This window comes from Hippoglossus stenolepis, chromosome 19 (assembly GCF_022539355.2).
Source record: "Hippoglossus stenolepis isolate QCI-W04-F060 chromosome 19, HSTE1.2, whole genome shotgun sequence".
Taxonomy (NCBI): Eukaryota; Metazoa; Chordata; class Actinopteri; order Pleuronectiformes; family Pleuronectidae; genus Hippoglossus; species Hippoglossus stenolepis.
Window position 1 is genome coordinate 7153671 of NC_061501.1, and position 26966 is coordinate 7180636.

The 26966-nt window shown below is 40.6% G+C and overlaps 2 protein-coding genes across 2 annotated transcripts; one reads left to right on the plus strand and one right to left on the minus strand.

Annotated features, from left to right (window-relative positions):
• The first annotated feature begins 477 nt into the window (after nucleotides 1-477).
• On the plus strand, nucleotides 478-16299 carry nsmaf (neutral sphingomyelinase (N-SMase) activation associated factor). The gene is made up of 31 exons (XM_035142717.2): nucleotides 478-613; nucleotides 4212-4298; nucleotides 4996-5074; nucleotides 5361-5422; nucleotides 5583-5619; nucleotides 5809-5859; nucleotides 6548-6619; nucleotides 6765-6812; nucleotides 6993-7045; nucleotides 7175-7304; nucleotides 7398-7469; nucleotides 7578-7686; nucleotides 8816-8992; nucleotides 9080-9159; nucleotides 9263-9353; nucleotides 9552-9615; nucleotides 9985-10036; nucleotides 10488-10608; nucleotides 10741-10872; nucleotides 10949-10991; nucleotides 11083-11249; nucleotides 11466-11577; nucleotides 12303-12361; nucleotides 12462-12529; nucleotides 12616-12683; nucleotides 12764-12887; nucleotides 13709-13792; nucleotides 13895-14045; nucleotides 14538-14640; nucleotides 14973-15082; nucleotides 15511-16299. The coding sequence occupies exons 1-31, from the start codon at nucleotides 576-578 to the stop codon at nucleotides 15603-15605; spliced, it is 2739 nt and encodes a 912-aa protein (XP_034998608.1). The 5' UTR covers nucleotides 478-575; the 3' UTR covers nucleotides 15606-16299.
• A 351-nt stretch (nucleotides 16300-16650) lies between these two features.
• On the minus strand, nucleotides 16651-26710 carry cngb3.1 (cyclic nucleotide gated channel subunit beta 3, tandem duplicate 1). Its single transcript, XM_047337866.1, has 18 exons — nucleotides 26444-26710; nucleotides 25060-25198; nucleotides 24368-24460; nucleotides 22161-22319; nucleotides 21750-22049; nucleotides 21452-21660; nucleotides 21300-21350; nucleotides 20694-20780; nucleotides 20520-20584; nucleotides 19764-19886; nucleotides 19508-19649; nucleotides 19208-19367; nucleotides 18999-19096; nucleotides 18251-18334; nucleotides 18030-18148; nucleotides 17477-17629; nucleotides 17174-17327; nucleotides 16651-17026 (listed from the first exon to the last, which is right to left on the minus strand). Exons 1-18 carry the CDS (start codon nucleotides 26534-26536, stop codon nucleotides 17003-17005), a joined length of 2253 nt encoding a protein of 750 aa, XP_047193822.1. The 5' UTR covers nucleotides 26537-26710; the 3' UTR covers nucleotides 16651-17002.
• Nucleotides 26711-26966: the final 256 nt, after the last annotated feature.

The window sequence follows — 26966 nt, forward strand, 5'->3', positions numbered from 1 at the left end:
TTTAGTAAATACTTTTTGTTTTACTCTAACTCATGAAGATATTTTCATGACTACATTTGATTTACATTTAAAATAATGATGAATAATGTTATTTAATACTATTTAAATTATATGTTTAAAACTCTTTAAAACACTTGAAGTTGCTTTTTTCTGTGTGTGTAAAATAATCCTTTTTAGTCCTTAGTACCACAATTTGCCAGTTAACCCCTCACATAGTGTTTGGGTCAAATATGACACTTTGTGACATTTGACAGCGGTAAAAAAAATGTTGTCAATATTTTTAAATAGTATACTTTCTTACAGGTAGCGGGACAAATAAAAATATGTAATTGCCTAGTGGTGTGTGCAATATAATGCACACAATAATAATCTTGCAGAATAATAATATGTGTGATGTAACCTTTTCCTTTTTTTCCTGAGAGGCAGCGGTTGGAGAAGAAGCCGGTACTCGGAAAGCAGAGTCAGAGTGAGACCTCTGTGTAGAATCTGTGGTCACGTGGTCTCCTGACGATTTCCGTGTTTACTGGTCTGTGTCTGGTCGCAGTGCAGAACGCAGAGAAGAACGCAGAGCGGCGATGGCTTCTCTAAAGACGCAAGAACGGACCAAAGAGAGGTCAGTGCTGCTTCACCATGGTTACCCCGTCATTGTCGGTCAGTGTGTGTGTTGTTGTTGCTGTTGCGTGTAACGTCACCCTGGGCCACTCAGCTAATGAGAGCTAAGCTGTGTGATGATGCGGGATCGGGAGCAGTGACCCGCAGAACCGGGCTCACACTGGAGCTACAACCAGGGCCAGGCCAAACTCCTGAGGGGGCCCAGGGGCAAAAGTGGGCTTTGGGCCCCCCCGGTGCACTCGTGTTATACATAGCAGTCTTTTTGCTGCTGTTGCCAACAATTTGAGAAGTTGTTAGTTTTTGTAGTTTCTTGTGAAAGTAGCATCAGCATCTTTGGCTGCTTTCAGGCAGGCACTGAACTCTGCAGTTCCTCCGTATTGTCCCCGGAGGAGGGGTTGGTGCCTCTGATGTGTGACAGACGCAAAAATGCGGTGGCGAACACGTAGAAGACGCAGACGAAGATGTCAAGAGAGTTTCTCGCCTGAAAAATCTCCCGCTCTGTTTCGCATGTGTGAAAGACAGACTGCGCGTTAACGCCGTAGCCACTTCTCCGGTTTTGTCCGAAAACGGCTTTTGGTGTTTTTGACAGTTAAAAAAATATGTTCACCAGTGCTTCACTTAACAATGAGGCTTTTTTCACTGTTAGCTGACAATTTATTTAAGTTCATAATCATTTTTAGAAATACTTGCCAATTTGTTTAATATATTGCCGGCAATGTTATTTTTACAGTCGGGCTCTAGACCTCACTCAGGTTTTCCATCTGATCATTACTGACACACACAACAATTTAAAACAAGTTGATGACACACAACTTAACAGCAACTGAGTGACAAATAAACACTAAAACACTTCAGGTCTTTAAACTCGTCACAGTGTCAGAAGCTTGTTATTTTTGGTATTCTACTTCATATGATGCAAGCTTCTGATAACCGTGTTATTAATACGATTATGTAGACCTGGGGCGTTGTGCACTGGGTGAATCAGCCTTATGTATAATTGATGAGTTGCTTCCCACAGCCTTTATATCTATCATAGTGAACCACACGGCAGCTGCTGTGAACAAATGAAAGAAGTAGCATCATACTGAGTAAGAAGAGAATGACATATGATCCTGATGTACCACGTTGCTTATTCCCTAAAAGCTTTGAAATGATGTTCCATGTGACAGTTGTCTAAAGTGCTCAGTCAGGCCAGTTTGACTCAAAGCCAACTTGGCATGAGAGGAGAAGTCGCTTCTGAAAAATGGACGATAAGATATTTGGGCCTCAGCTGTGACGAACTGTCTTTAGACCGTGGGTGGGTTGATAAGGATAATGTGTAGTTAGGAAAATAAATTTATGTTTCCACTGTGGTGTTTAGAAATAACTGACTTTATTGTTTCTCTCCTGAAATGCATTCAGAAACCTCAGCTCGGAGTATCATGTAATAACCCCATAACAGTGTCTTCTTCCATAGTTTAAAACCACCAAACTACTCTGCCTGCATGGAACTCAAAGCCAAAAATATGTTTTTCTTTTTACTAACTGTTAATTCAATTGGATGTGAGCAACACTGACAAAGGACTTTTTCAGTAGCATTCTGTGTATCCATCAGTTTACTGTTCAAAATAAGTTACGGCATATTCAGATAAACAGGATACTTCAGTGAATGAAAAGCAGGTGATGTAATTTGTTATTCCAAGTAGAGGATTTATATTTGTCTTTGGCTCTTTTTTACATTTTATGAAATCAAACATTTGTTCAAAGTAGAAGGGAACTTGGAGAGAGCATACCTCTGCCAAAGCTGATTGGCCACTTTATCTCCATATTGTAAATACATGTATTGCAATCACATACATATAACAAGTACACATAGACTAACTGCAAACTTCTCATAGCAAACGCAGGTAAAATATCTATCCTTTGATATAGTTATGAGAAATATGTTTCAATGTATTTCAACTGTGCATAGATCATCCTCTTAAAATATTTATTTGGATTCACAGATTCTTGATCATTATCCAGATCTGCATCAGATTTCACCTGTTTATAGTTATTAGTGCTATACATACGGCTGATGTTCACAAAAGTAGAAAAATGCATTGTTAAAGACAGTGATAAAAAAATCATTTTGTAGACGCCCTCTGAACTCAATCCATGACCCATACACAACCATTTCATTAGTTTCTATAAAATGGTTTCAGCAGTTTCTGACTAATCTGGATAATAGACAAACAAACAGACAAAAAGCAATGACAACATAACCTCCTTGGTGGAGATTACAAAGGTAAACACACTCATTATCTGTCTAGATTAGCTGGTGATCTGTTTCTGGGTCAGTGTTGCAGTGACCAAACACCTGCCTTCTCCCTACAGGCAGTGGTTTGTGTTCATGTAAGTAAAACTGAGTTGGTGAGTGTAGTGATAATTAAAAATTTAAAACACCAAAATTGTCCTTGAATGTGGAAACCACATCCTATTAGTTTGGTCTTTATAAGCACCAATACTAATCCAGCATATCAGAATTTTGTAATCTATTTTGCAGTGTCAAGTGGTTGCACTGTAAAAAAAATGACCTAGAATAGATGAAAAAAGTATTTGTTAAATCTGCTCCTTTCCCCTCAGTCTTCAAACATCGATTTGCAGACTTTCCTGCCTGTGAGCACCAGACAAATTTATAAAAATATCCAAATTAGAGTCTTGTCATGGACTATCCTGCTCTCAACATATCCTGGATGGCACTTCCCTAACAAGGAACTAAGAAACTAAGCCCAAAAATACCGCGGATAGAAACGCTGCCATCTTGATCAATCGCCGTTGTATCAAGGTCCTACATATAATACATGCTAGACCAATCATGAGTCAGTCTCAGCTGTCAATCATGACGTCACCCCGTTTTTATAGCATCGTACCAGAAAAATTAGCCCTTGAACAAACATCAGTGTGATAAGAACTACTTAAAATGACAGAAACCATCATTAAGAAATATATAGTTGACGACGTGTACTTTGACTTACTCCATGTCCCGTCCACTAACATAGAGGAGGCATGATTTATGACGTATTCAGCAGCCAGCCGCCAGGTGGCGATTGAAACGCTTTGGCTTCACCGTTGAGTTTGGAGTCTGTCGTCTTTTGTGGTGGATGAAGGGCCTGAGTGAATAATCACTTCCAGTGACCAAACCTGCAGATCAGTGGACACTTGAACATGGAAATTTAAACTTGATCTAAATTCACATCTGTAATCGAAACATTTGTCTCAATAAATGATAACTGTCGCAGCTGATTGTTAGTGAGAACATGTCTGGAAAGAAGCCTCTGACTACCAGACACTCAAAGAGCTCTGTTCTTTTTTCCATGCAGTCTTCTTCCTCTGTGCCTACATTACCCATGAAGCCACTTGAGCTCATGCTCCCTCTGGAGCCACAAAATGTTGTATTCCGCTTGTTTGTCCTTTTAATAATTCAGTGGTTGTGTTGTTTTCGTCCCTGGTCAGTATATTTAGCAGTGATCCTGCTTATTATTATAATTTTTACCTCAGTGCTTGTTTTCCTGTTGTTTCCACCACGTTGAACACACTGTGCAGTTGTTTCACTCCATCTCTCCTCTGTTCTCCCTCAGGTTTTCTCTCTTGTTGCTGGATCTGGAGGAGTTTTATTTTGAACAGCACATCGCCTACCACGTGACAAACATTTCAAAAAAGGAGAGGTAATTCTGATTATTCACAGCATCGCTTTATCTACGACTAATGACACCTCAGGGTCATTGTGAGTTAAAACCAGGATTTTGAAATGTATTTGTAGGTTGTGTGTTACAGCTACACATCAGGTAGTGATATTTGTTGAAGGTTGGTGGAGCTGAGGGCAGCTTGAACTTAACAACTGTTCAAACATCATCTCATCCTGTTATGAAGACTTTAACAAGCTACACAAATACACTGACAAGATAATTGAGTCAGGAAAAAAGTAAGAGGGAATTGTGGTTTGTAACACAGGAACATACTAGGGTTAGGGTATGGGATTGTTTGTTCTCTCAATCCGTGTCCGTATGGTAATGTCAGTGAAGTAGTTTGACATTTGTTTTCTGTCAGTGTTTGAACAACAAGCTGTTGTCAGATCAGCCTCGATGTCTCAGGGGTTTCCAGCACAAAACAAAATACACTTTCCTATTTATTTATCACACTTGGTCAATCAATATTAGTTTAATGTGATATTTGAATTCTTTTAGAAGAAGAAAATTTGTTTTTTAGAAGAATATTGACACAGAGCGATATATAAAAAAAAAATCACAAAAGAATAGTTAAATAACATAACATCCTTACATCTGTTTCCCTGTATACATTCAATACAAGTTGCAGTATAATATAAATAGTATAATTGTATAATAATAATTTTTTTTCTTCCAGAAAAAGCAGAGGCTCGTTTAAGGTCTGTTCCAGATCCATCATATTTGATCCTGAGGATCTCACAGAGCCAATTCTAAAGGTTTGTTTTAGTAACAGTTTGTTTTTTAACTCTTCCTGTCAAATATATATATATTTTTTTTTACTAATTTCGGTGTAATAAATTTGAAATATTAGTATTATTAGTAAAATGTTCTCTTAGAAATCATGAGGGGAAATCTGAGGATAAGAGAAAGAACAGTATATGTTCAGTTAATATAGTGAGACCCAAAGTGTTTATATAAAAAACACAGTGCTCAGTTTTGAATGATCATTGTGAGATGCAGAAACCAGATGTGTGTTGATGTGGTTTTTCTCTTCATCTGCAGATTCCTCTTCGAGACTGTAAGAAGATTGAGTTTGTGCAGAAAGAGAACAACCCTTTCAATGAGTGAGTTTACACTTCCACTTTACTTTTGTCAAACTGGTTTGGTCACTTCAAAAATACCACACAAATGCTAAATATACCCGGAAAACCAACCTTGGGCTTTTTAAAATAATGTTCTGTGGGTGTTTTTTGTTACTTAAACACTTCTGTGTTTTCCTCACAGGCCTCGACCATCAGCCATCTCTGTTTCATGTGGACAGGTGAGTTATTGTTACCATGGAGATGTGATATTGTGTGTGTCAGTGTGCTTGATCCTCGAAGCGACATCAGTGCTCATGATTTGTGAGGCTGAAATAAATGGTGATTGTTTGTCTTATTGTTGTCTTCAGTTGTCCGGCTTAATTGTTATGGATTTGTGAAGGAAAATCTAATTTTCTCTTTGGTTTCAGGTTATTTACATCAAAGAAAGCAACGTGATCTCCCCTTACAGAAATGAGAGGGTGAGTCGACCCAATCTCTGATGTTTGTGTGTTGACTGATGTTTTCACACTCTTTGTGCATCTGTTTGTTCGAAGAAAGTCTGGTCATGCACCTCCTAAAGAGCAAGAGCCAGATTAAATCCACTCAGTTAGCAGGGGTGAGGGTGAGATGTGGATTCCAGCAGTTTCAGTACTTTGCTTCAGGCATCACATTTGACTACTGGTTCTACCAGGATCACGAAACTGCTAAACCTGAGTTAGTGTGTAATTATGTCAACATTAAGATTCCTAATTACTTGGTTAAGGCCTTAAAACAGGAACACAGGACTCTGAGAGACTCCAAGACTTGTTTATGTGTTCAAATATGAAATGTGAAGCATTGCAGAAGCGATGTATGCTGTATATACCCATATAAGGCCATACTAACTTTTTTATATTGTATTGCCATTATTGTCTCTCTATTATTTGGGGAGATATGGTGGAATATGTGTGTTTCACGTCCTTTGACTGGCCTGGAGATATAGTAGTACCCCCACCAAGTTTGATGAAAATCTTTCAATGCATGGTTATTTTGTACACACACACACACACACACACACACACACACACACACACACACACACACACACACACACACACACACACACACACACACAAACACAGCCATGTCGACAGGCTGGGTAATAAACTTCTCATATGTCTTCGACAGGGATTAAAGAAAATTAATTTTCAACTGGAGGTTTGGACTAAAACAGAAGACGTCGTGCAAACGTTACTTCAGGTAAGTGACTGTCACAGGACTGAGCAGTGTGTTTGATTCCCTTCATCTGTCCATCTTTAGGGGTTTGTGCTGAATTTGATTTAGTGCACGCTCACTGTACGAGTTACTGTAATTCTCCACCTTCTGATTCTGCTGCTTCTTGCAGCTTCACAGAGCATCGTGTCTGGAAAAGCTCGGAGACCAGACTGCAATGGTGAGTCAGTCACTTCTTTATGTTCAGGTGCACAAGCAGAAAAGAGGAGACACCGTAAAACAAAAGCATAAGTGATTCTTTCTGTCTTTCATTCCATATATTTTTGCTGCCTTGCATTTAGTAATTATTTAGTAATTTTTCTATTGTCAATTATCAAACATACTTCATGTGTTTTTCCAGATTGCTGCTAATTTACAATCACGACTGGCGAGGTCTTCGTTTGACAAAAACAGGTACGTTGTGTTTTCACCTGCTGGTTTAAGTGTATAAATTCAATACAATAATCAGATATATAGCTCCGCAGTGTTGATTCTTTTGGATCATGTAGCTGAACATGACGCTGGCGATACTTTGCTGTGAAGTTTTCAGAACGTGGCCGAGAAGCCTCACATGGAGTGTGAGGTGGAGATGGTCACGCCTCTGGTGTCCAACCCCGGTCACGTCTGCATCACGGATGAAAACCTCTACTTCCAGCCGCTGAACGGATTTCCAGTGAGCCGACACATCTAATTTAAGTGCTCTCAGTAAGATAAACAGTCACCTCATCTTAACTGAGTTAATTTCCAATTTCTACTCTCATGTCAGAAACACGTGATTCAAATCAAACTCCACCGAGTCAGGAGAATCTACAAAAGACGACATTGCCTCAGACCACTGGTGAGGGACCTTGCACATACTTAATGATGTTAGTTTATATCATGAACTGTCACAGTCTGGTATATCTGTACAGTTTGATGAGTGCATGTGTGTCCATGTGTGGCCAAGGGTCTGGAGGTGTTCTGCACTGAGAACGACTTCTGCTCTGACATCTACCTGAAGTTCTACCTTACCGCTGACAGAGATGAAATCTACTACTACATCGCCACTTTCCTGGGTGAGAAAATCAACACGACTGAATTTTGGTTTACTTCAAACCTTCAAATTGTTTCCTGCTGTGATGATTTTGCTATTGCTTCAAAATTGTACATTACACTGGCAAGAAAAATGTGTTGGAATCATCTGTATTTATATTTAAAATTGTCTTCAATGAGCAGATCTTCATGTTAGTGACAATAATGAACAAACAGAATCTATATTAACCTCTAACAGACAAATACTAGTTGTGTTCTTCACCATATTGAAAACATCATTCAAACACTTACAGTGTGTGTTGGTGGGACAGATCCTGCTGGTTGCTTGTGCTGTGTTTCTGTGTATATCAGCTATTGCCTATACCAAAGGTTTGTTTGTCTATTACATAGCAGTGTTACACAAAACCTAGACTGCAACAGATAACCACGGAGCTTGGTGGAAGGATGTGGTGTCAGGGAAGAACACAATAATTATGGTGCTGATCCAAATCAGGGGCAGATCCAGGATTTTTTAAAAAGCTTTTCTCAGATTGCAAGTTCGGGTGTTTGACTTCTCAGAGACATATTTGAGGAACTAATTTGTATGAGTAAGCCTTTTTTGATGTGGCTTGATTTAATCAAATATAATTGTTAAGTTATTATAGTTGTTGTGGAGTCGCCTGCAAGAGATTAGATATTTATCAGTTCACAGTGGAGAAAATGGATTCAGTTTTGTGGTTAGTCACACACTTGTCCAGCTAATATGACTCAGAAGGCACAAAGCAGCATCAGTGAGGTTAAGAAGAAGAAGAAGCTCTGAGTATCAGCTCGAGGCTTCAGGGAATCATTGGAGCTGATTTACATCGTCCATATGCAGATCATGTAGCACGATGTCACAGAGGAAGCTGCTTTCTCCATAAGAGCACTATGTGTTTGATTAATGCGGAAAATCCGGTCATTCCCAATGGTTCACATTGTGCGTATACAAACATCATCAACTTTGACATTCAGGGGAAAACTCGCTGTTTATTTTCAATTATTTTGTCTTGACAACGGTCACTTAAATTCCATTACAAAATTCTATGTTTTTATTGGACTTTGGACACTAGTAATGGTAAAACCTAACAACACATGACTGTTCTCCACCCTGCTGTTCTCGTTGGTCTCCCTCAGAGAACCACATGACGGAGCACACAGCAGAGAGCTACATGCTGCAGTGGCAGCGAGGTCATCTCAGTAACTACCAGTATCTCCTCCACCTCAACAACCTGGCGGACCGCAGCTGCAACGACCTCTCCCAGTATCCCATCTTCCCCTGGGTCATCGACGACTACACCAGCTCACAGCTAGGTGAGTCGTCAGGCCTCTAGTATCTGGCAGTATCTAGTATCATGTGTTTGAAATGTAGCTTTAACCATCCGAGCTTCTGTGTCTCAGACATGACGAACGCCGCCACATTCAGGGACCTGAGCAAACCGGTGGGAGCTCTGAACAAAGAGCGTCTGGACCGACTGCTGGTGAGTCTCTTCACTGATGTCTCCTTGTTTCTGGACCGTGAGCGTCTGTGGTCCTCAGCTCCTCAGCTCCTCAGTAAGTGCAGAGATGTTCTCTTGTTCACAGGCTCGCTACAGAGGCATGCCTGAACCTCGCTTCATGTACGGCAGTCACTACTCCTCTCCAGGCTACGTCCTCTTCTACCTGGCCAGAGTTGGTACGTCGCACACTTGTGCATTAACACACAGCATGTACGGGTCTATATCACATGCTAAGTGTGTTTATACATGTGTCATTTGTGTCAGCAGGGGTGTAGGTATTATATTAACACTGTTACTGTTAATAGCTGCCTGCTGTGTTTCCTTGTCTCCATGTTGGTGTTTTGTTAATCTGATGAATTGTCTTGTGCCTGCAGCTCCGGAGCACATGCTGTGTCTCCAGAACGGTCGCTACGACCACGCAGATCGCATGTTTAACAGGTACAGAAAGTCTGACATCAGTCCAGGTCCTTAACCAAACATATGCTGGGTATTTCTGACTAGCCTTGAATTGTAGGATATCACCAATCACAAACCAGTGATGTATTGTACATTTTACTCCATTTACTGGTAATGATCTGTTAAGAACAACTTAAGAAATGATGAAGTTACCATTAGATTAAATATGCCTTTATGTGATCAAATGTATTTATGAGGAAAAACCTCTTGAGATGTACAGTCTCGTCTCAGCATCACAATCACTACATAATAAAACAGGTATCAAAACAGCAACGCACGAAAAATAATAAACAAAACACACCCAGACCACATACATGTTGGAATTAATGATGATGTGTCTCCTCTTCACAGCGTCGGTGAAACATGGAGAAACTGCTTAGAGGGAGCAACTGACTTCAAAGAGGTAAAACACTGATTTTATTATTTAGACATTTATTGATTCAGGACAGATTCAGTGACTTTCATGACTATAGGACAGTGAGGATACTGATGAGATTGTACTGTAGCGCCGTGGCACTGCATTCAGACAGTCGGCCAAGTGGAGCCAGAGGAGAACGAGTTTTACAGCTTAAAGATCCTCAGCTCTTTCACCACTGACTCTCCCTGTTTCTGATGTGGCACTTGTATTGACACGCTGTGTGCATGTGTGATCTACTACTGTGTGTAACTTTGTGTCCTGTTTGTGTTCTTTTGTTGCTGATCAAAATGAGCTTTCAGTTAACCCTGGTACAAACCATCATATGGCAACAGTTATGTTTTAGGAAATATTGCACATGATCCCCAATAAAATAGATAATCATAAGCAGTATGACTGAATACAATTATTCTAAAAGTATTTTTCCTCTGACGTGCAGCTGATTCCAGAGTTTTACGGGGACGACTGCAGCTTCCTGGAAAACAGGATGAGTCTGGATTTGGGCAGGAGGCAGAATGGAAGCTTAGTCGGGGATGTCGCTCTCCCATCGTGGGCCTCAGGTAACTTCCTTTTCGAACCGAGATGGGTCGAAATCCACCTGATCTTGCTGCCGTTTATTAATATTTCAACTATTGTTTTTCAGTGTGTCCTGCGGCTGCATATTTATAGTGCCCTCTTTCTCTTTAATCCAGATGCTGGTGATTTTCTCCAGAAGCACAGGACGGCACTGGAGAGTCAGTACGTGTCAGAGCAGCTGCACGAGTGGATTGACCTGGTGTTTGGCTTCAGACAGAGGGGCGGCGAAGCTGTGGCAGCTCACAATGGTAAAATACTGTTCTCAGCAGCTATCGTCAACATCAGCAACCCACCAGAACTCACATCTGTCTCATTCTCTTTCAGTATTTCACCCTCTGACCTACGAAGGCGGCATCGACTGTGACAGGTATCAGCTGAAATCCCTCAAGAGTTTTTATAACAATACTTTCTTCTACATCATTTGACCAAACTTCTCCCTCCGACATCTCTCTGCAAAGCATCGAGGACCCCGACGAGAGGATCGCCATGCTGACACAGATCCTGGAGTTTGGTCAGACGCCCACGCAGCTGTTCAGCAGCCCCCACCCTCAGAGGATCACGCCACGGTTTCACAACATCACCCGGAGCTCCAGCATCAACTCACCAGTCAGTGAACTGTCTCCATGTGAGTTACACAACCGTACATCTCTATTCACGAGTTGATTATGAATAACACTGAAAAGACTGATGTGTATATATATATCAGCAAAGGTCTGGATATCTTGCTACGTGTGCGGACTTGACTTAAAAGAAGTAGTAGTTCTTCAACACAGTTTTCTTGCCGTTTCCATCATGGACATCCACATGTTCCTCCAGCAGTGACTCCTGTGTTGTTTTCCAGCCTCTCAGAGCGAGGACTCATCCTTCGAGGACCTGACTGAGGAGAGCAGGAAGATGGCCTGGACAAGCATGGGCACCCTGACCCAGGTCTCCAGCCACAAGATCCATAAAGAGTGAGTGAAGAGGCGTCCGGTTGGCTGCAGTAATAACTAGAATGGCACTCAGTGTTGCGCATCCCTCCGCCAAGGCCCAACAGCCCTCTTTAAATTCAATCAAGAAGCCCCAAATTGCAGACACTTAAAGATATCACTCCCCTAAATGAGCCATATTTGTCCTTTTATCAAGATCTATGAAGTTTTCCCTGGGAAATCAGTCAAAATGTCAAAAGACGCCTCATCTCACAATGTTAAAGAAAGCAGAACAAAATTATTCCTGGATCCGCTGCCTGATCTGTGTTCTTTCCTGATCTATACCACATCCTTCCACCCAATTTTGTATAAATCCAACCAGTAAACCAAAAGACATGAAAACATAACCTCCTTGGCGAAGGTAACAAAGCAGAAATACAGCTGCATTGCTGGTCTACATGTGAAATGAAAGCTCTGGTTGAAATATGAGGAAGTTCATGCAAAGCAAATAGGCGACATGCAGCTGCACCAGTTTCTCATCTGCCTTGGGTTTTAAAAATAGTAACATCTTGAAATGTATTGTTGAGGAAGTTGTTAGAGCAGAAGGTGCCGAGGACAGGTGGCTGCTGACAAAACCATCTCACGTTTCAAAGTCCTTTTTCTAACCTCACATTTGTCTCAGTTTTGTCTTTGCTATTTGTTATTTATGCGACTTCTACATGAACCTAAAAACATCCTCAATCCTTCCACATGTTCTGGTAAACGTGCAGGGCTGTGACGGGCATTGCAGTGACCCGAGACGGAGCCGCCATTTTCTCCACATCCCAAGGTCAGAAAAAAATCTTTCTTTCTTTCTCTACAGAGATAAAAAATGTCTTATTTCTCTTTTATTCCTCTGAATCATTTGACTGTTTGACTCTTCATTCCAGACTCATCTCTGAAGATGTTTTCCAAAGAGCTGAAGGAGTTCCAGAGAAGCATGTCCTTCTCAAACATGGTACACACTTTTACTTTACTTACCTGTTCACCATCCCTCCTTGTGCTCCTCCTTGACTCTTTCTCTGGACGACGTCTGTTTTTCAGGCCTTGTCGTCATGCTTGATGCTGGCAGACGGTAAAACTGTGGCGTGCTCTTCATGGGACAACAATGTGTATGTACAATTTCGTATGTGCATTTGCCGCCAGGTGTTTAAATAGATTTTCCTGACTTCAAAATGTTTCTGTCCCCTAGTTATTTCTACTCCATCCCGTATGGCAGGCGGCAGGACACACTGATGGGTCATGATGACGCGGTCAGTGAAATGTGTTGGTATGACGACCGACTGTACACGGCGTCGTGGGATTCCACTGTCAAGGTAAGAAATTGATCAAATACAACAACATGACATCAATGTTGCAGACAGATGTTTTCTTTTTTGCTATTTTTGTTCATTTATTTAATTTCTACTCAATATAACCCTATGCAAAGAAACAGACACACGTATACACACATGGGTCACTACTTAAGTGAAAAAGAAAATGTGAACGTTGGAGGGTTTTTGTGGGAACAAGGATCATTAATTAACTGCAGGACTGGGAGAGAAGAGAAGGCGAAGAAAAGTTATGTCAGCTCTTATTCATTAGAGGAAGAATACAAAAATGAGGCACTTATTAAAAGAGTATGTGTCATTGAAAGTAATAATAATAGACATGTGACACTTTTTAAAATCCATTAATCAGCTATCGGGCAGCTGCTGTTTTCCACTGACTGAGCTGTTTTTAACTTCTCAGCATCAACAGCAGGGGGCATCTCTTCGTGGGGAAGGGTCTCCTGGCCTGAATAGAGTAGTGGAGAATTTCTTACATATATTTCTTATATATGATAAAAAAAAAAAGCAGTGGAGAATTTCAGTGACATTGATTACATTTTTAATAAAATAATACAATAAAAATAGATAAGACAAAAATAGGATAAAATGTCTCTACAAGGAAAATATGTATATAAAATCTCAAATAAGTACAGAAATGATAAGAAAACTAGTACTATGTTGGACAGCTGCTTTGACTATAAACTTAAAAGTATGTATTCCTCAATGTGCCTCCTACATACAGGTCCCTAGATGGTGCATTCATTTGTTGTATGGTTTATATTGTCGTCTAAGTGAGTGCAGTGAATTGTGTTTTTATTTTCTGACAGGTTTGGCAGTGTGTGTGTGACAGCTCCTCCAGTCACAAGAGATCCCAGTTTGAGCTGCTGGCTGAGCTGGAACATGATACCGGGGTGAGTGGGGCTGTTAAATCTGGGGTTTCATGTGAGGGCAGTTTGTGTGGCTTCAACAAATTCACGTCCCTGTCGTGTTGTTTTATCCGTCCCCGTGTTCAGGTGAACGCCGCAGGTCTGAATCCAGCGGGGACTCTGTTGGTGACGGGCTGTAAGGACGGAGCCGTCACCATCTGGGACACGAGCAGCTACGAAACACTGCAGCAGATCCACTGTCACACAGGAACCATCCACCACGCGGCCTTCAGTCCTGGTACGTGTCAGAACCTCTTCTGGCTTCTCTGATTTCAGCAGGGCTCAGAATCGGTGCTTCAGTGGGCGGAAAATAAAATGGGCCTTTTAGATGGATGCAGGGCTCAGTAACTGCTTCTGCATGGCTCTTTAAGTGCTGTATTGTTTTACAAAGCACTTTAACACTCTGCCTTCAAGTGTTGGCAGCTATTGAATTAGTTCTTCTGTGTGAGTCATACAGGCCTTTACAAGCAAAAGCATTAAGTAGGGGTGTAAATGGCCATTTTATTTTTTCGATTGTCCTGGAAAACAAAGAAACAGCTGAACAATATCACTCTGTAAGTAACAAATAAAGCTGAATTGAGAAATTACGTAACTATGGCAATGATCTGGGGACCTGAACGTGAATCTGAAAGATCTAAACAAACTAATAAGTGCATCCTGTTTTCTTAACCCTGAATCCCCTGGAAACCATGACCCACTCTGAAGTAATGAACCTGTTTTGCGTCCTCAGACAGTCGACACATCCTCAGCATCGGAGCCGACTCCTGCATGAAGGTTATCGATGTCCAGACAGGAATGGTGATCTCAACGGTGAAAGCAGAGGAGGAGCAGAGGTGAGATCACACTGCTGTCGCCGCAGAGGAGCTGCTCTCACACATGCTCGGAACTCTGGACGTTTTCCTGGAAATTTTCCTAAAACGCTGTTTGTTAGAATTCAAATGTCAGTTGCTCCAGAAACATTCTTGCTGAACTTTTCCCAATTTCCTGGTCTTTTTCTGCGTTCCATTTTGGAATATGTCTTTAGGCTCCATAGAAAATGAGTCAAAGCTGAGAACATCAGTCTTAAACAACTTTCGTGCCTTTTGATTTGTGTTCAAGTCTCGGCCATGTAAGCAGCCTGTGGTCTTCCTAAAGGACTCAGCAGCGTCTGTGTGGTTGTTTCCAGGTGTTTCTGCTGGGACGGGAACTCTGTGCTGTGCGGGGGGCAGTCAGGTGACCTCCTGCTGTGGGACCTGCTCAGCAACACAGTCACCAAGAAGATCGCCGCACACTCAGGTAGACCTCATGATCTAACCTCTCACCTGGGGAGCAGTCTGTAGCTTTTATTTGTTCAAATGATACTTTAAGTGTAACTTTAGTCAAATCAAAGGAGCTGTGAAACATTTTGATTGTGTTGAGCTTTTACAAATTCAGACCATAGAGTCAGCAGCCGGTCTCTGGTCTGTGTTACTACTTGTAAACCTTCTTTTTCTCTGTAATGTTCAGTTTTTCAACAGAAGAGACAAGTTAGTTCAGGTTTTCTCCTACTTTTCCCTCTGCTTATCTTGTGCCAAAATTTAAATTCCCACTAAGGGCGTGGTCACACAAATGGAAATGCAGCGAAATGATAATCACCTTTCAGCCTTTAAAAAAAATCCACTGTCAATTGATTTCTAATATTTAATACAGTATGTCAAACTATAAAATGATCTCTCTTTGCCCAGGTGCTGTCACGGCGATGTGGATGAACGATTTGTGCAGCACGGTGATCACAGGGGGGGAGGACAGACAGATGATCTTCTGGAAGCTCCCGAGTTAAACATCGTGTTCCTGCACAAATCTATCACGGAGATAAAGACTTCCTGTGCAACAGGCCAAGTATCCTGCAGACTCACTGACTCTGAACAGACTCATGACGGAGCTGGACTGTAAATCTACAGTATCGCAGAGCAGGGGGAGTAGCTGACACGTCTTTGTCAACTGTTCTCAATCCCAAACCGGATTATAGGTCACGTTATTTACCAGGTCTGTCTGCATATTGAGAGAAAATGTCCAACTGCAGTTTTGTGCATGAGGAGGAAACTATGTAGTGTATATGCCTTATGTTTCAGCCTATTCTACATTTGTGTGGATTTTTCCATTTGCTCTATACCATGTTACGCTGCTGTTGTTGTTTTTTTTATCAGTGATCCTGTTTCTGTAGCTTTATGTGCATTTTATTGTTGTAATGTGGCCTCACAGTTAGAGAGCTTCATGATACTCAGGTGTTGTTGTTAAAAGATGCTTACCTCTAAAAATACACAAATCCTAAGCCTCAGAGATTCAGGCAGTTTGTTTCCTTAAGTGCTTCAGGAAGAGATGTATTGGTAATTATTAGGTATTATTAATAGACACCAAACCATGAGTATACAGTATTAGCTATTTAACCAGGTGACTTATTAGAATCACGTGGCAATAATCCAGGAACAGAGGAAAAGACCCCAAATAAATGTGCGTTTTACGTGGACATGAAATATGTTTGTCGTGTGCTTCTTCCTGCAGAGACAGAGACAGTGGACGGCTTGGATTCATGTCAGTTACAGTCGATTCCAGTTTTCAAACAGAAAAGGAAACCAGTTCTCTGTATCTTCAAGTGTTTAGTATGTTTTACTCCGAATTAAAAATGCTGCTTCAGTGTCACAATGTTCGTGAGCACCCAGCACCTCACTTCAATTCTCCTGTCAAACAGCAGATGGCGCTCCTTGTCTGCTCAGCCATGGATGCCATCACTGCTCATTGTAAAACAACGAATTCTTTCAATCTAAAACATCCAAACTAAATGACTAGAGAAAGAACCTCAGTCTGAAGTATAAGAGAGCTCAGTCTTTTGTAGTAAAATATTCTTTTAAATACATTTTATATGGAAAAATTACACATAATTTACAATATACACACTTAAAACACAATATTAACTGCATCATGTGGCTTAACAGACATTTCTTTCTCTATTAAAGACAAGAAACCAAAGTTAAGAAGGTGAACATTATTAGATTATAACTACAGATGTCCTGTTTCAGCTCTGCAACCTGGTTTCATGTGTGCCGAGGAGCATCACATGAAAACTAGAATCCTTTTGGCTTGCAGATCTGTCCCTTTGAGTCAATGGTTGAAAGGTGGATGATACAGAATGATGGAAATTTGTAAAAGTGTGGATCTGTGGCATCAAACGTCCTGTTCTCACTTTGCCTCTGCTGCACTTTTCTGTGGACAGAGGACAAAAAAATATATAAAAAATCACATCAAGGTTCCATACTCAGTAGGTGATGAGGTGACTGCGACCAGAGGTCATCAGTAAAAGCTGCACACAACCAAATCAAAGCTGACCCAGTCTAAATATGAAAAGTTTACCCTGAGTTTTTCCAAGAAGCCTCCTTTTTTACGCATTTCGGCGAACGCTCTGATCAGCTTGGGCGTCTGCGGTTTGGTTCCAAACAGAGTCAGGCCTTTCTTCTTCTCCTCGTCGGTTTTAGCAGCTGCCGGACCTTTGGCTCTGAGCAGTTGCCTTTGCAGTCACAGACACAATCAACAATGAGCTACTTATTCATTTTTATGTAGTGTAAATTGGATCTGACTGAGTTATTTTGGGAGGATAAATTAGTCGTGACAGTTACAATGAACAGCCATCGTCACAATCAAACTTCAGTGACTCACCTTCCCTTCCTGGCCAGCACTTTCTGAGACTCGGGGTAGTGGACGAGGATGTCAAACAGGTCCTTCTTCTCCAGGACGAAAAGGTTGGCGAAGCCGTGTGCTTTGACGTTAGCGGTGCGCCTGTTCCCTCCGTCTTTAGCAGACTGGAGTAAACTGTCGGGAGGAGGAAAGGTTAGAAGCATAAATGTGTCCATGTCCAAAATCACTGGGTCTCTTGCCATCATCATTTGTTAATATACCAGTGTTAAAACAAAGGTGTTGGATTGCAGTTGATAATTATTACAAATGCAATCTTAAGAAAGACTTCTAAATGTAAATGTGCTTTGTTTAATAGAAAAATTTGGTTGCATCTGGGGAGAGTTTTTAATGACGTAATTCATTACATTTCATTTAACTGACGCTTTTATCCAAAGCGACTTACAATAAGTGCATTCAAACCCAGGGAACAAACCCATTCACTTATATCAAGCTGTTCATTGATGACTAAAATAATAACAGTATTGAATCCTTTTATATTATGTTGTAGTGGTCACTAACACATGTGGACCCTGACCTGATTTCTCCGAACACGCAGCCGGCCTTCAGTGTGACAAACACAATGCTGTTGTCAGGTCCTCCCACAACCTGCACCGCTCCACCTTTGATGATGTACATCTCTTTACCGATGTCCCCCTGCAGAGAGCGCAGGATGGGAACACAGACGTCAGCAGTGTTCTCATTTACTGCAATTTCAAAGTGTATCATTAACGGGGACACACACACATGCACACATACTTTCTTCACCACAAAGTCTCCAGGTAGGTAGACGATTGACTTGAGCCTCAGCAACATGTCCACCAGCATCTGTTGGTCACAGCCCTGAAAGAAGCAGATTGAGGTCCACAAGTAAGTTTTCAGTGGTAAAGTAAGGTGTCATAAACTTCTTAATTATGTCCTAGTATAATAAGGCATCAAAATTTTCATTACAAATGTCATAGTATAGTAGGGCATTAAAAATGTTACTAAAAATCTCATAGGCTTAAGGCGTCAGAATTGTCATAAAATGTCATAGTATAGGAAGGCGTCAAAATTCTCATTAAAAATGTTACAGTATAGTAAAGCATCAGCATTTTTATAATTTTTTTAGTAGAGTATATATAGTATACTATAGTATAGTAAGGGCTAAAATTTGTTATAAAAATATCATAGTATGCCGTCTAAAATGTGATAAAAATGTCATAGTTCAGTATGTCGTGTAAAATATAATAAAAATGTCATAGTATAGTAAGGCATCATAAAAAGTGTCATCGTATAGTTTTAGTTTTTGGTGCATTTGAGTTGCAAAAGACTGCAGTATCTAAAGAGACCGGATTTTAGGTTCTTTTTTTTAAACTACCACTACTGATGTAACTTCCACTCCCGGTATATAAAATAACCAAAATAACAATGCTGTTATCAATAAGATACTCACTATTGTAGCTGTAGTTGTTTTGTCTCGGACCAAACACACTCCTACCAGAGGACAAGGTGAATGCTACCTCACCTGAAACAGTGCGATCTTCTGAAAAGTGGCCAGGTTGATATCCACGGCGATGGCGATTCTCATCACCAGAGGCATCTTGTCCAGGAGCTCGGACTCATCTGGAGAGGACAGAGAGTGTGTTTTCATGAATGGAGGTTAATCTGTATACACACACTTGAAGGTCTTTATTTGTGGGTCTTGACTTTCTCTGTCTGTTTTGTGAGACTTACCCAGCATGCCCTGTGCGGCCCACGTGTAGTTGTACCAGGTGCGAACTCTGTTCTGGACGACCTTGGAGATCGTATAAGTGTTCATGTAGGCAACACAGCCGTCCATCGATGCCCGGAAATATGTCTGTCCTGCTGTTGCTGCTCCAATGACATCCCTCATCTCAAAGAAAGAACAAATCAACAAATTAACACATACAACACAATACAGAGACTCAATGAACAACTCGTATTAAAAAGAATAACCATCGAAACACAAGTGTTGCATGAAAGACATAAATAAAGTCAAAACCATCCTCCTACCTGTCCAATCAAACTTGAGAACACAAAGACACCAATGAAGAAGTTTGTCATCTGAAACGTGATCTCGAAGGTGGTCACAGGCTCTGGAAGACCCCCGATGTTGATCAGGCTGCGGACAGCGAAGTAGTAACAACGCAGGTACCTGTAGAGGGACAGGAGGTTTCAGTGTTTCAGCACCATGGACAGCTCCGGCAGCACCACTCGCATCAAAATGAGTCTTAATCGCAAACGGTCAAACAAAGTGAGAGGAACCTACGCCGTGCCCTTTCCGTCATAAACCCACGTGGTCGACGCAAGGCCCTGGTGAACCGAGGCGACGTAGAACACGCAGGCGTTGAGATGGAGCACGAAGAGCAGGTAGCCTGTGGTGCGAGCCACTCTGCAGCAGACACACAACCACGGAAAAATACACAATTAGATTTTAAAAGCGATTTTTGTTGGTATATTATAACGCGATTTTCTATTCTACTGCATTTGTCTTATACTATGATACTACTCTAACATTTGAATGGCCTTATTATACTATTGCGACTTTTGATTTAATTGATACTATGTGATTTTCATGCCTTATGATAAATGACATTTTTATTCCTTTCTATATACATTTATATTCCCCTACTATTCTTTGACCTTATTGCAGTCTTCTGAATTATGACGCTATGATATTATTATGAATTATGATGCTATGAATTTAAATTTTTTATACTATGACTAACTTCACCTTACTTTTATAATATATTATTTTTTATACTATGGCATTTTTATTATATTTCTAAAATAATTTTTGTAATTTAGTGATTGAAAAAGCAAGAAATGTTACTATATATATATTAAGAGTAATATATAGTGTGTACTAAGCCAAAAAAAGTCATAGCGATAGCCATAAAACTGTCATTATAATGAAAGTGAGAAAATGTCAAAGGAAGGCATACAAACATCATAATATATTCGGTGAAAAGAACCCCGGTCAAAAGAGAGAATGAACTTGCTCCATTGATCCATGAGCCTTTACCTCCAGATGTAAGCCTTGGCCATGATGCTCTCAAGTCGATCGCTGAATTCAAAAAATGAGTCAATCTAGTAGACAAGAATGAAACACAAAGAAAACTGTGAAGTCTTGTCAAACCAAAGCCTTTTTTTTTTTCATTTTTCCATTATTTGTAAAAATGGCGTGTTGCCTGCCTACCCTAATCCACCGATTGAGTCTGTAGATGGTGGAGAATTGAAAGTGCAGACAGAGAATGTCGAAGGGGACGATGCTGAATATATCAATCTACACACACAGAGGAACAATAATAAAAACACTTATAGTCACACAACGTCTCTCACTAGGAGGTTACAGTGAGTTGTAGATTATGTATATGTATAAAATGTACATCAATTTATATTGATGGAAGAAGTATGATGACACTTATTTGACAATGCAGTGGATAAGTAAGTCCTTAATTTACAGTTCAACTAAAAGTACAAAAGCATAAATACTTGACTGTTATAAATGACATGGTTTAATTGTCTGTGAAAGCATATTTTACTGTTACACTACAGATGGACTTCCAACCAGGGGGTTGGGCTCCAAAGGGCCACAGGATGAATCTGACAGGACATCAGATGTCAAGGGACCTTTAAGTACACCCTGCTTTTAGTAATCTCTGATATTGGATTTTATTTTACAAGCTTATGATTGTATGTTTTCATATTGAAAACCTCTGTAAAGCAATTCTAACTGAACAAAGTAGAAATATGTTAAACCTGTGAGTAGCCTACATCGTTGGAAGTGATTTTGCTTTATTACCTTAAACCGTTGTGATTTCCGATAGTGAACCTTTGTCATTCCTCGGTCTTTCTGCAGGTGAGAGAGGATTTTTGTCGGTTACACAGAGTAAAACACTGCAATTCAAAGCCAACAATCACAGACACAGGACAATAACAGGGATTGTGACTCACTATGATGTCGCCGGCTTTCACAAACTGAAGGCGGGGCTGCCAAATGACGATGTCAATCACATTCACTAAGTCACTGAGAACATCAAAAACTATCCAGAAGGGGTTAGCAGTTGCGTTATGGTAAGGGAACGCCAACCGGGCCGAGCAAAACCAAACGTTGTAGTTGTACGCCACGGCTACCACGGTCAACCAGGCGATGTAGCGGCGATCTGGAGACAGAAAACAGAACAGTTTTCACTCTTTTTATGAGTTCATGTTTCATTTGAACTGTCAGGTCGTCTGTGTGCACATCACCTACCTGTGAAAGGATCTATGGTGGTTCCAATGGTCGAGTCCATAATTTCCTCGATCGGCTGAATGAGGACGTCAAAGCAGGAGCAGCTGATTTCCGGGAGGAACCTCGCTTTCTTCCTGGCCTCTTCCGCCAGCCTCTCCTCCTCCGCTTTCTTCTCAGCCTCCAGCCTCTTCTCCTCGTCCTTCTTCTTCTTCTCCTCCGCCTTTTTCGCTGCCTCCTCTGCCTTCTTTTTATCCGCTGCCTCTTTCGCTATCCGCTCCTCCTCCTTCAGCCTGATGTAGTCCTCCTTCTTCATGATAGGTGCTAAACAGGTAAAGGGAGTGATGGTGGGTTAAGTGGCTCTTTCTCCATGTCTATGAGCTTCTATCCCGTCTCCATGCTTTTGTTTTTTGTTGGATATTTTTCTGTACTTACTGACAGGTGGGGTGATTTCTGGAGAAGTGGCGTAAGGGTCTATGGCTTTCTCTCTCAGCATCTCTGTCCGTTCTCTTAACCTTTTGATCACATCTCTGAGTGTATCATCTGTGTAGCGGAAGTAGACAACAGGTGGAGGAGGAGGTTCAGCTTGTTCACTGAAAACAAAGAACAAAACAATATTTAGTGGTGATCCGTCTCAATATTATCTACCAACCAATTTCATAAACGTCTGTCTGTATGTTGTATCTCGTAAACTCTTCATCTTATCAGCTTCACACTTGGCACGTGTGGTGTAAATTGCAGAGGCAGTTCTGAATTAGGACCATATTTATAAAAAGCTGCACACAAACAATTAAAAGTGACAGTATATTATAGAACTGTCTGAGGAGGACACAATGTAAAGTAAATCAAGAGCAGGTTTAGAATGAGGACTGTTTGTGACAATAACAACATGACACTGCCACACAAGAAGGAACTGTCCCATTTATACAGAACTAATAGTAGTTCTGTATAAATGGGACAGTTCCTTCTTGTGTGGCAGTGTCATGTTGTTATTGTCACAAACAATCTGCTGTTACAGAATAAAAAGCAGCTCTACGTTAGCTTCTAAGAACTCCTGACATTAGCAAGACTTTTCAGTTTTTATCTGAACCTCCTACAGAAAAAAGGATTTTGTCATTTTAATGAGACATAAAATCCCTGTTGTGATATAGAGACGTGCCAATTTCTATTCTTGCCGAAAACATTACACAAGTTACCTGCAAAGACCAAAATAAATTGTTTGATAAATACCACTAAGCTCCCATAAGCTCCTTTTCTACTTTAGGAGTCACGGTGGGACCATGTGACGGCAGCAAACACACAGTCCACACACTGTGCTTATTGTGAGGAAACAGTGGGGGTGGAGCTGTGCAGATCGACACTGTCCATCTATGTCAACATCATTAAAAGACTTGTGCACAATGTATGGAGATTAAACTGTGGCAGATATGAAATAACAGTTCATGCTTTGAAAGGTGCTTATTATTATTGTAATATATGAATACTTTAATAAGGACTTTACTACTATATTTTTACCCTAGTGCCATAGCGGCGACACCTATATAATACTGGTATCGATGTTTCCACATGGTCCTAATTCCTTCCACACAGGCACACTAACAATGAATCACAAAGGAGCGTCTACAGCTGCTAGCAAAGTGAACTCAAAAGACAAACACCAGTGCATCAGAATCCACAAAGGAAGGATCTGTTGATTTCTTAAAGCTTTATAAAGACAGGAGAAGGCAGTGGTGATGTTATAGGCTGATCACTAGTCTTATTTTTGTAAAATGAGATGCTGGCCTGTCATTGACTCCTAAATGTTGTTGCAATTTTGCAGACACAGATGAGAGAAGCTGCTTCATTGGTGCACTCGTCGAAAACATTGAGTGAAGACATAAAAAAACAAATCTCACTGTGCAAAATGTGAAATAAGTTTCAATGGGGGGCTGTGGCTGAGGGGTAGAGTGGTCGTCCTCCAACCTGAAGGTCGGCAGTTCGATCCCCAGTCTTCCCCATCTGCATGCCAAAGTGTCCTTGGGCAAGATGCTAAACCCTGAATTGCCCCTCATAGAACAACAAAAGTGCTACTAATAGATGCACTGTATGAATGTGTGTGTGAATGGGTGAATGTAAAACTGTACTGTAAAGAGCTTTGAGTGGTCATCAAGACTAGAAAAGCGCTATATAAATACAAAACCATATACCATATCTTGTTTTTGGAATCGCGAGTATACTAATACTTTCATATGTGCTGCTGAACTCCAGCCACATAAATCAGGTTTGTCGGAGCTTGTTCCTCTATTGCACCAATATAGCTACTTTTATTGTATTTATTATTTCTACTTCTATTCTCATTACATGTTTCCCTTGTGCTGCTACTTCCATGAAAGCTGCTGTGTCGATTGTGGATTTCCTCTATGGAGGATCAACAAAGGTACATTTCATCTTTTCTTGAGGGTCATGCACAAGATTTGCTGTTATGGAAAGTCTGATGTTGCCTTTAATCTTGAATGTGAGAGGTCAAAACAAAAAATATAACAAAATTAAATAAAAATCCTGATTTGAAGTGCTGTCCTGTGGAACCTGTAGTTATCTATACTCATCCTGTGTTGGGTTGATCATATTGTGTGGGGTACACAACATATATGATGAATTCTTACCCTCAAGACCCTCTGGATTGGCAGGATCGGCAGGAGGAGCAGCAGCAGGAGCAGGAGCAGGAGCAGCAGCAGCAGCAGGAGCAGCAGGAGCAGCTGTAAATGAAAACAGAATGTGTCAGGCAGTTTCTGACAATTAACAAAATGAAAGGTGACGTTAGCAGCTGATCAGAGTCAGACAGTTTCTCCTTTGGTTTCTGCAGAATTTATTCTGCAACAATAAAATCAGTTCAATTGTAAAAGGTTGCTTCCAAAAGATGCCTGTTCTTTTAAGTGAAGTCAAAATTAACCTCCAAAACCGAGAAGGGAATTTTAGTGTTGAGCAGCAGCTAAGCACCAGAAGGTTGGTGGTTCGATCTCCTGTTCCTCCAGTCTGGTGCCCTTGGGCAAAATAGCGTGCTGAAAGGCTGAAATTGCCCCTGCCATCTGTGTGCAGGCAGTGAACGGTTTGTGTAATAGATAAAAAGTGCTGCTTATAGAAATGCTGTTTTCTGCTGTTATGATCAGACAGTGAAGTGTAAGTAGGAGTATTAGGAACCAATGAGACAATCTGATTCCATTACTCAAAAGCTAGTATAGAGAAAATAACACCAGACACTGGTCAACGTGTGTTAAAAAGGTACATGTAACACAAACACATGTGATGTGACGTTATTGTTGGTTTAACACTGAACGAGCTCTGACTACTTTTTCACCTGGCTTTGGCTCCTCCTCTTTCTTTGCTTCTTCTTTTTGTCCCTCCTCTTTTTTGTCCTCTTTCTTTTCTTCTTCTTTCTTTTCTTCCTCTTTCTTTGGCTGCTCATTTTCATCCTTCTTTTCAGGAGGTTTTTCTTCCTGTAAATACACAACATCTTAAAAACAATCTTAAAACAAATATAGGACAAAGCTCAACCTTAGATGATGAGACTCATTTAATTTGGTTCATGTTAAGAATTTATCCAAAAATGCTAAAGCGACCAATACGACTGTTATAAATCCAAAGCAAGGCTGAAGTTATTTTAATAGCTGCTAATGCACCAAATGACCCTCACAATGAATCCTCACTATCCTCCCCCTCAACGTTAGAAGAGATCCTGCAGGAATTCAGCCTCATTTAAAAACAACAGTTATTCCAGCCCTGCAGGTTCCCCCTCCCTGATGGAGCTACTTCTTCTCCAGATCAGTGCCAAGCTGCTTCAGAGGCTTTCCCCGAAATCACCTTAATATAACCTTAATGAGCCTGTGTGCCAAGCAGGTGGCAAGACGCTGATCGGTTTGATATTTAATAATGGAGCATGTATGAAAGCTGTTTATAGTCACCAATATTTTTTAATTCAGTGATTTTATCTATATAAAGCTAAAACTGTTTTCTTACACCCTTTATATTTTCAATTTAACGCACTTTGATTAATGAAGGTTACTGGTGGGTTCCTCAGGGCCCCGCATGAGGCCCACTACTCTGTATTTTGTACATTAATTATCTAACTTTTAAATACAGAGGAAAAGAAGTTGAAATCTTTAAAGAGTTTTATACCGCTTGGATTTCAACTATCACTGAAGTCAGATCAAATACACAATTTATAAGTATCTTGCCACACGTACTCACGTCTGAAATCTAATTTCTTGAAGTGATTACTGATAATGAACTAAAATAGAAGCAACATGTAAATTATACTGAAGCAAAAATATTTCAACGTCACAAGCAAAACTGTATAAAGTGAACGTTTTTCCAAATCAAGCTTCATTATATAATATATTGTTCTCATATAATTCTAGACATAACTTATATATATATTATATATATTAATAAAATATAAATATACTAAATATAAAACAAATAAAAATGTTGGTACTTAAGAACTGTAAACAAAATGTCTTTAACTCACTGTTTATTGAATAAAAGGTTCAAATTAAGCTTAAATCTTTCGAAGTTATTTTCGACTCAACAAACTGTTGTTGTGTAACTGTTCATGTCATTATTCTGGATGAAAATAAACACATAACCCTACTTTGTAAAATGCCCTGAAATAATGTATGCTGTGATTTTCTGTTTCATTTACTGTGAATATTTGAGGTGTCAGAGAGAGAGCAGGGTCTTACCTTAGCTGGTGGATCTGAGGCCGGAGGAGGGTCTGCAGCCGGGGCAGGGGGCGGCTCTGGGGCCCCTACAAGCCTTTTCAACCTGCTGAGCATGGTGGTCTGTTGGGGCTACAGAGAACAGGCCTGCCTGTCCACTGGGTGTTGTTGCTGTGTAGTGATCGTCTAACATCCAAACTCCAGACTGAGGGAATTCAATTTCTTAGACTCATTAATGCCCTCTGGGAACTCCTCTTTGTCCTGGAGTCAACCGCAGATCAGAGACTGTGTCTCAGCTGCCAATCACCAGCAGGCAACATAGTTATGTAGGGCTGGCTCCAGTCCAGAACAAGGAACACCTAGTCCTGATTACTTTACAATTTGTTTATGTAAACATGTGTAATCAAGTATCAAATGAAAAAAATGACATTTGCAAGTAAAGTGGGTTCACTTGTTATTAATTCTGCCATTAGGGTTTTTGAAACAGATTTTCATTTCTGGCCGGACATGTTTACTAACGGAATGGGCAGTGAATGTGGTTATGAAG

Coding starts and splice junctions, on each gene's coding strand:
- nsmaf (XM_035142717.2), top strand. CDS start 576: ATGGCTTCTCTAAAGACGCAAGAACGGACCAAAGAGAG. Junction 5,860..6,547: donor CCCCTTACAGAAATGAGAGG/GTGAGTCGACCC, acceptor TGTCTTCGACAG/GGATTAAAGAAAATTAATTT. Junction 9,354..9,551: donor CTTCTACCTGGCCAGAGTTG/GTACGTCGCACA, acceptor TTGTGCCTGCAG/CTCCGGAGCACATGCTGTGT.
- cngb3.1 (XM_047337866.1), bottom strand. CDS start 26,536: ATGCTCAGCAGGTTGAAAAGGCTTGTAGGGGCCCCAGAGCCGCCCCCT. Junction 21,351..21,451: donor TGAAAGCCGGCGACATCATA/GTGAGTCACAAT, acceptor TCTCACCTGCAG/AAAGACCGAGGAATGACAAA. Junction 19,887..20,519: donor GCCAAGGCTTACATCTGGAG/GTAAAGGCTCAT, acceptor TGTCTGCTGCAG/AGTGGCTCGCACCACAGGCT.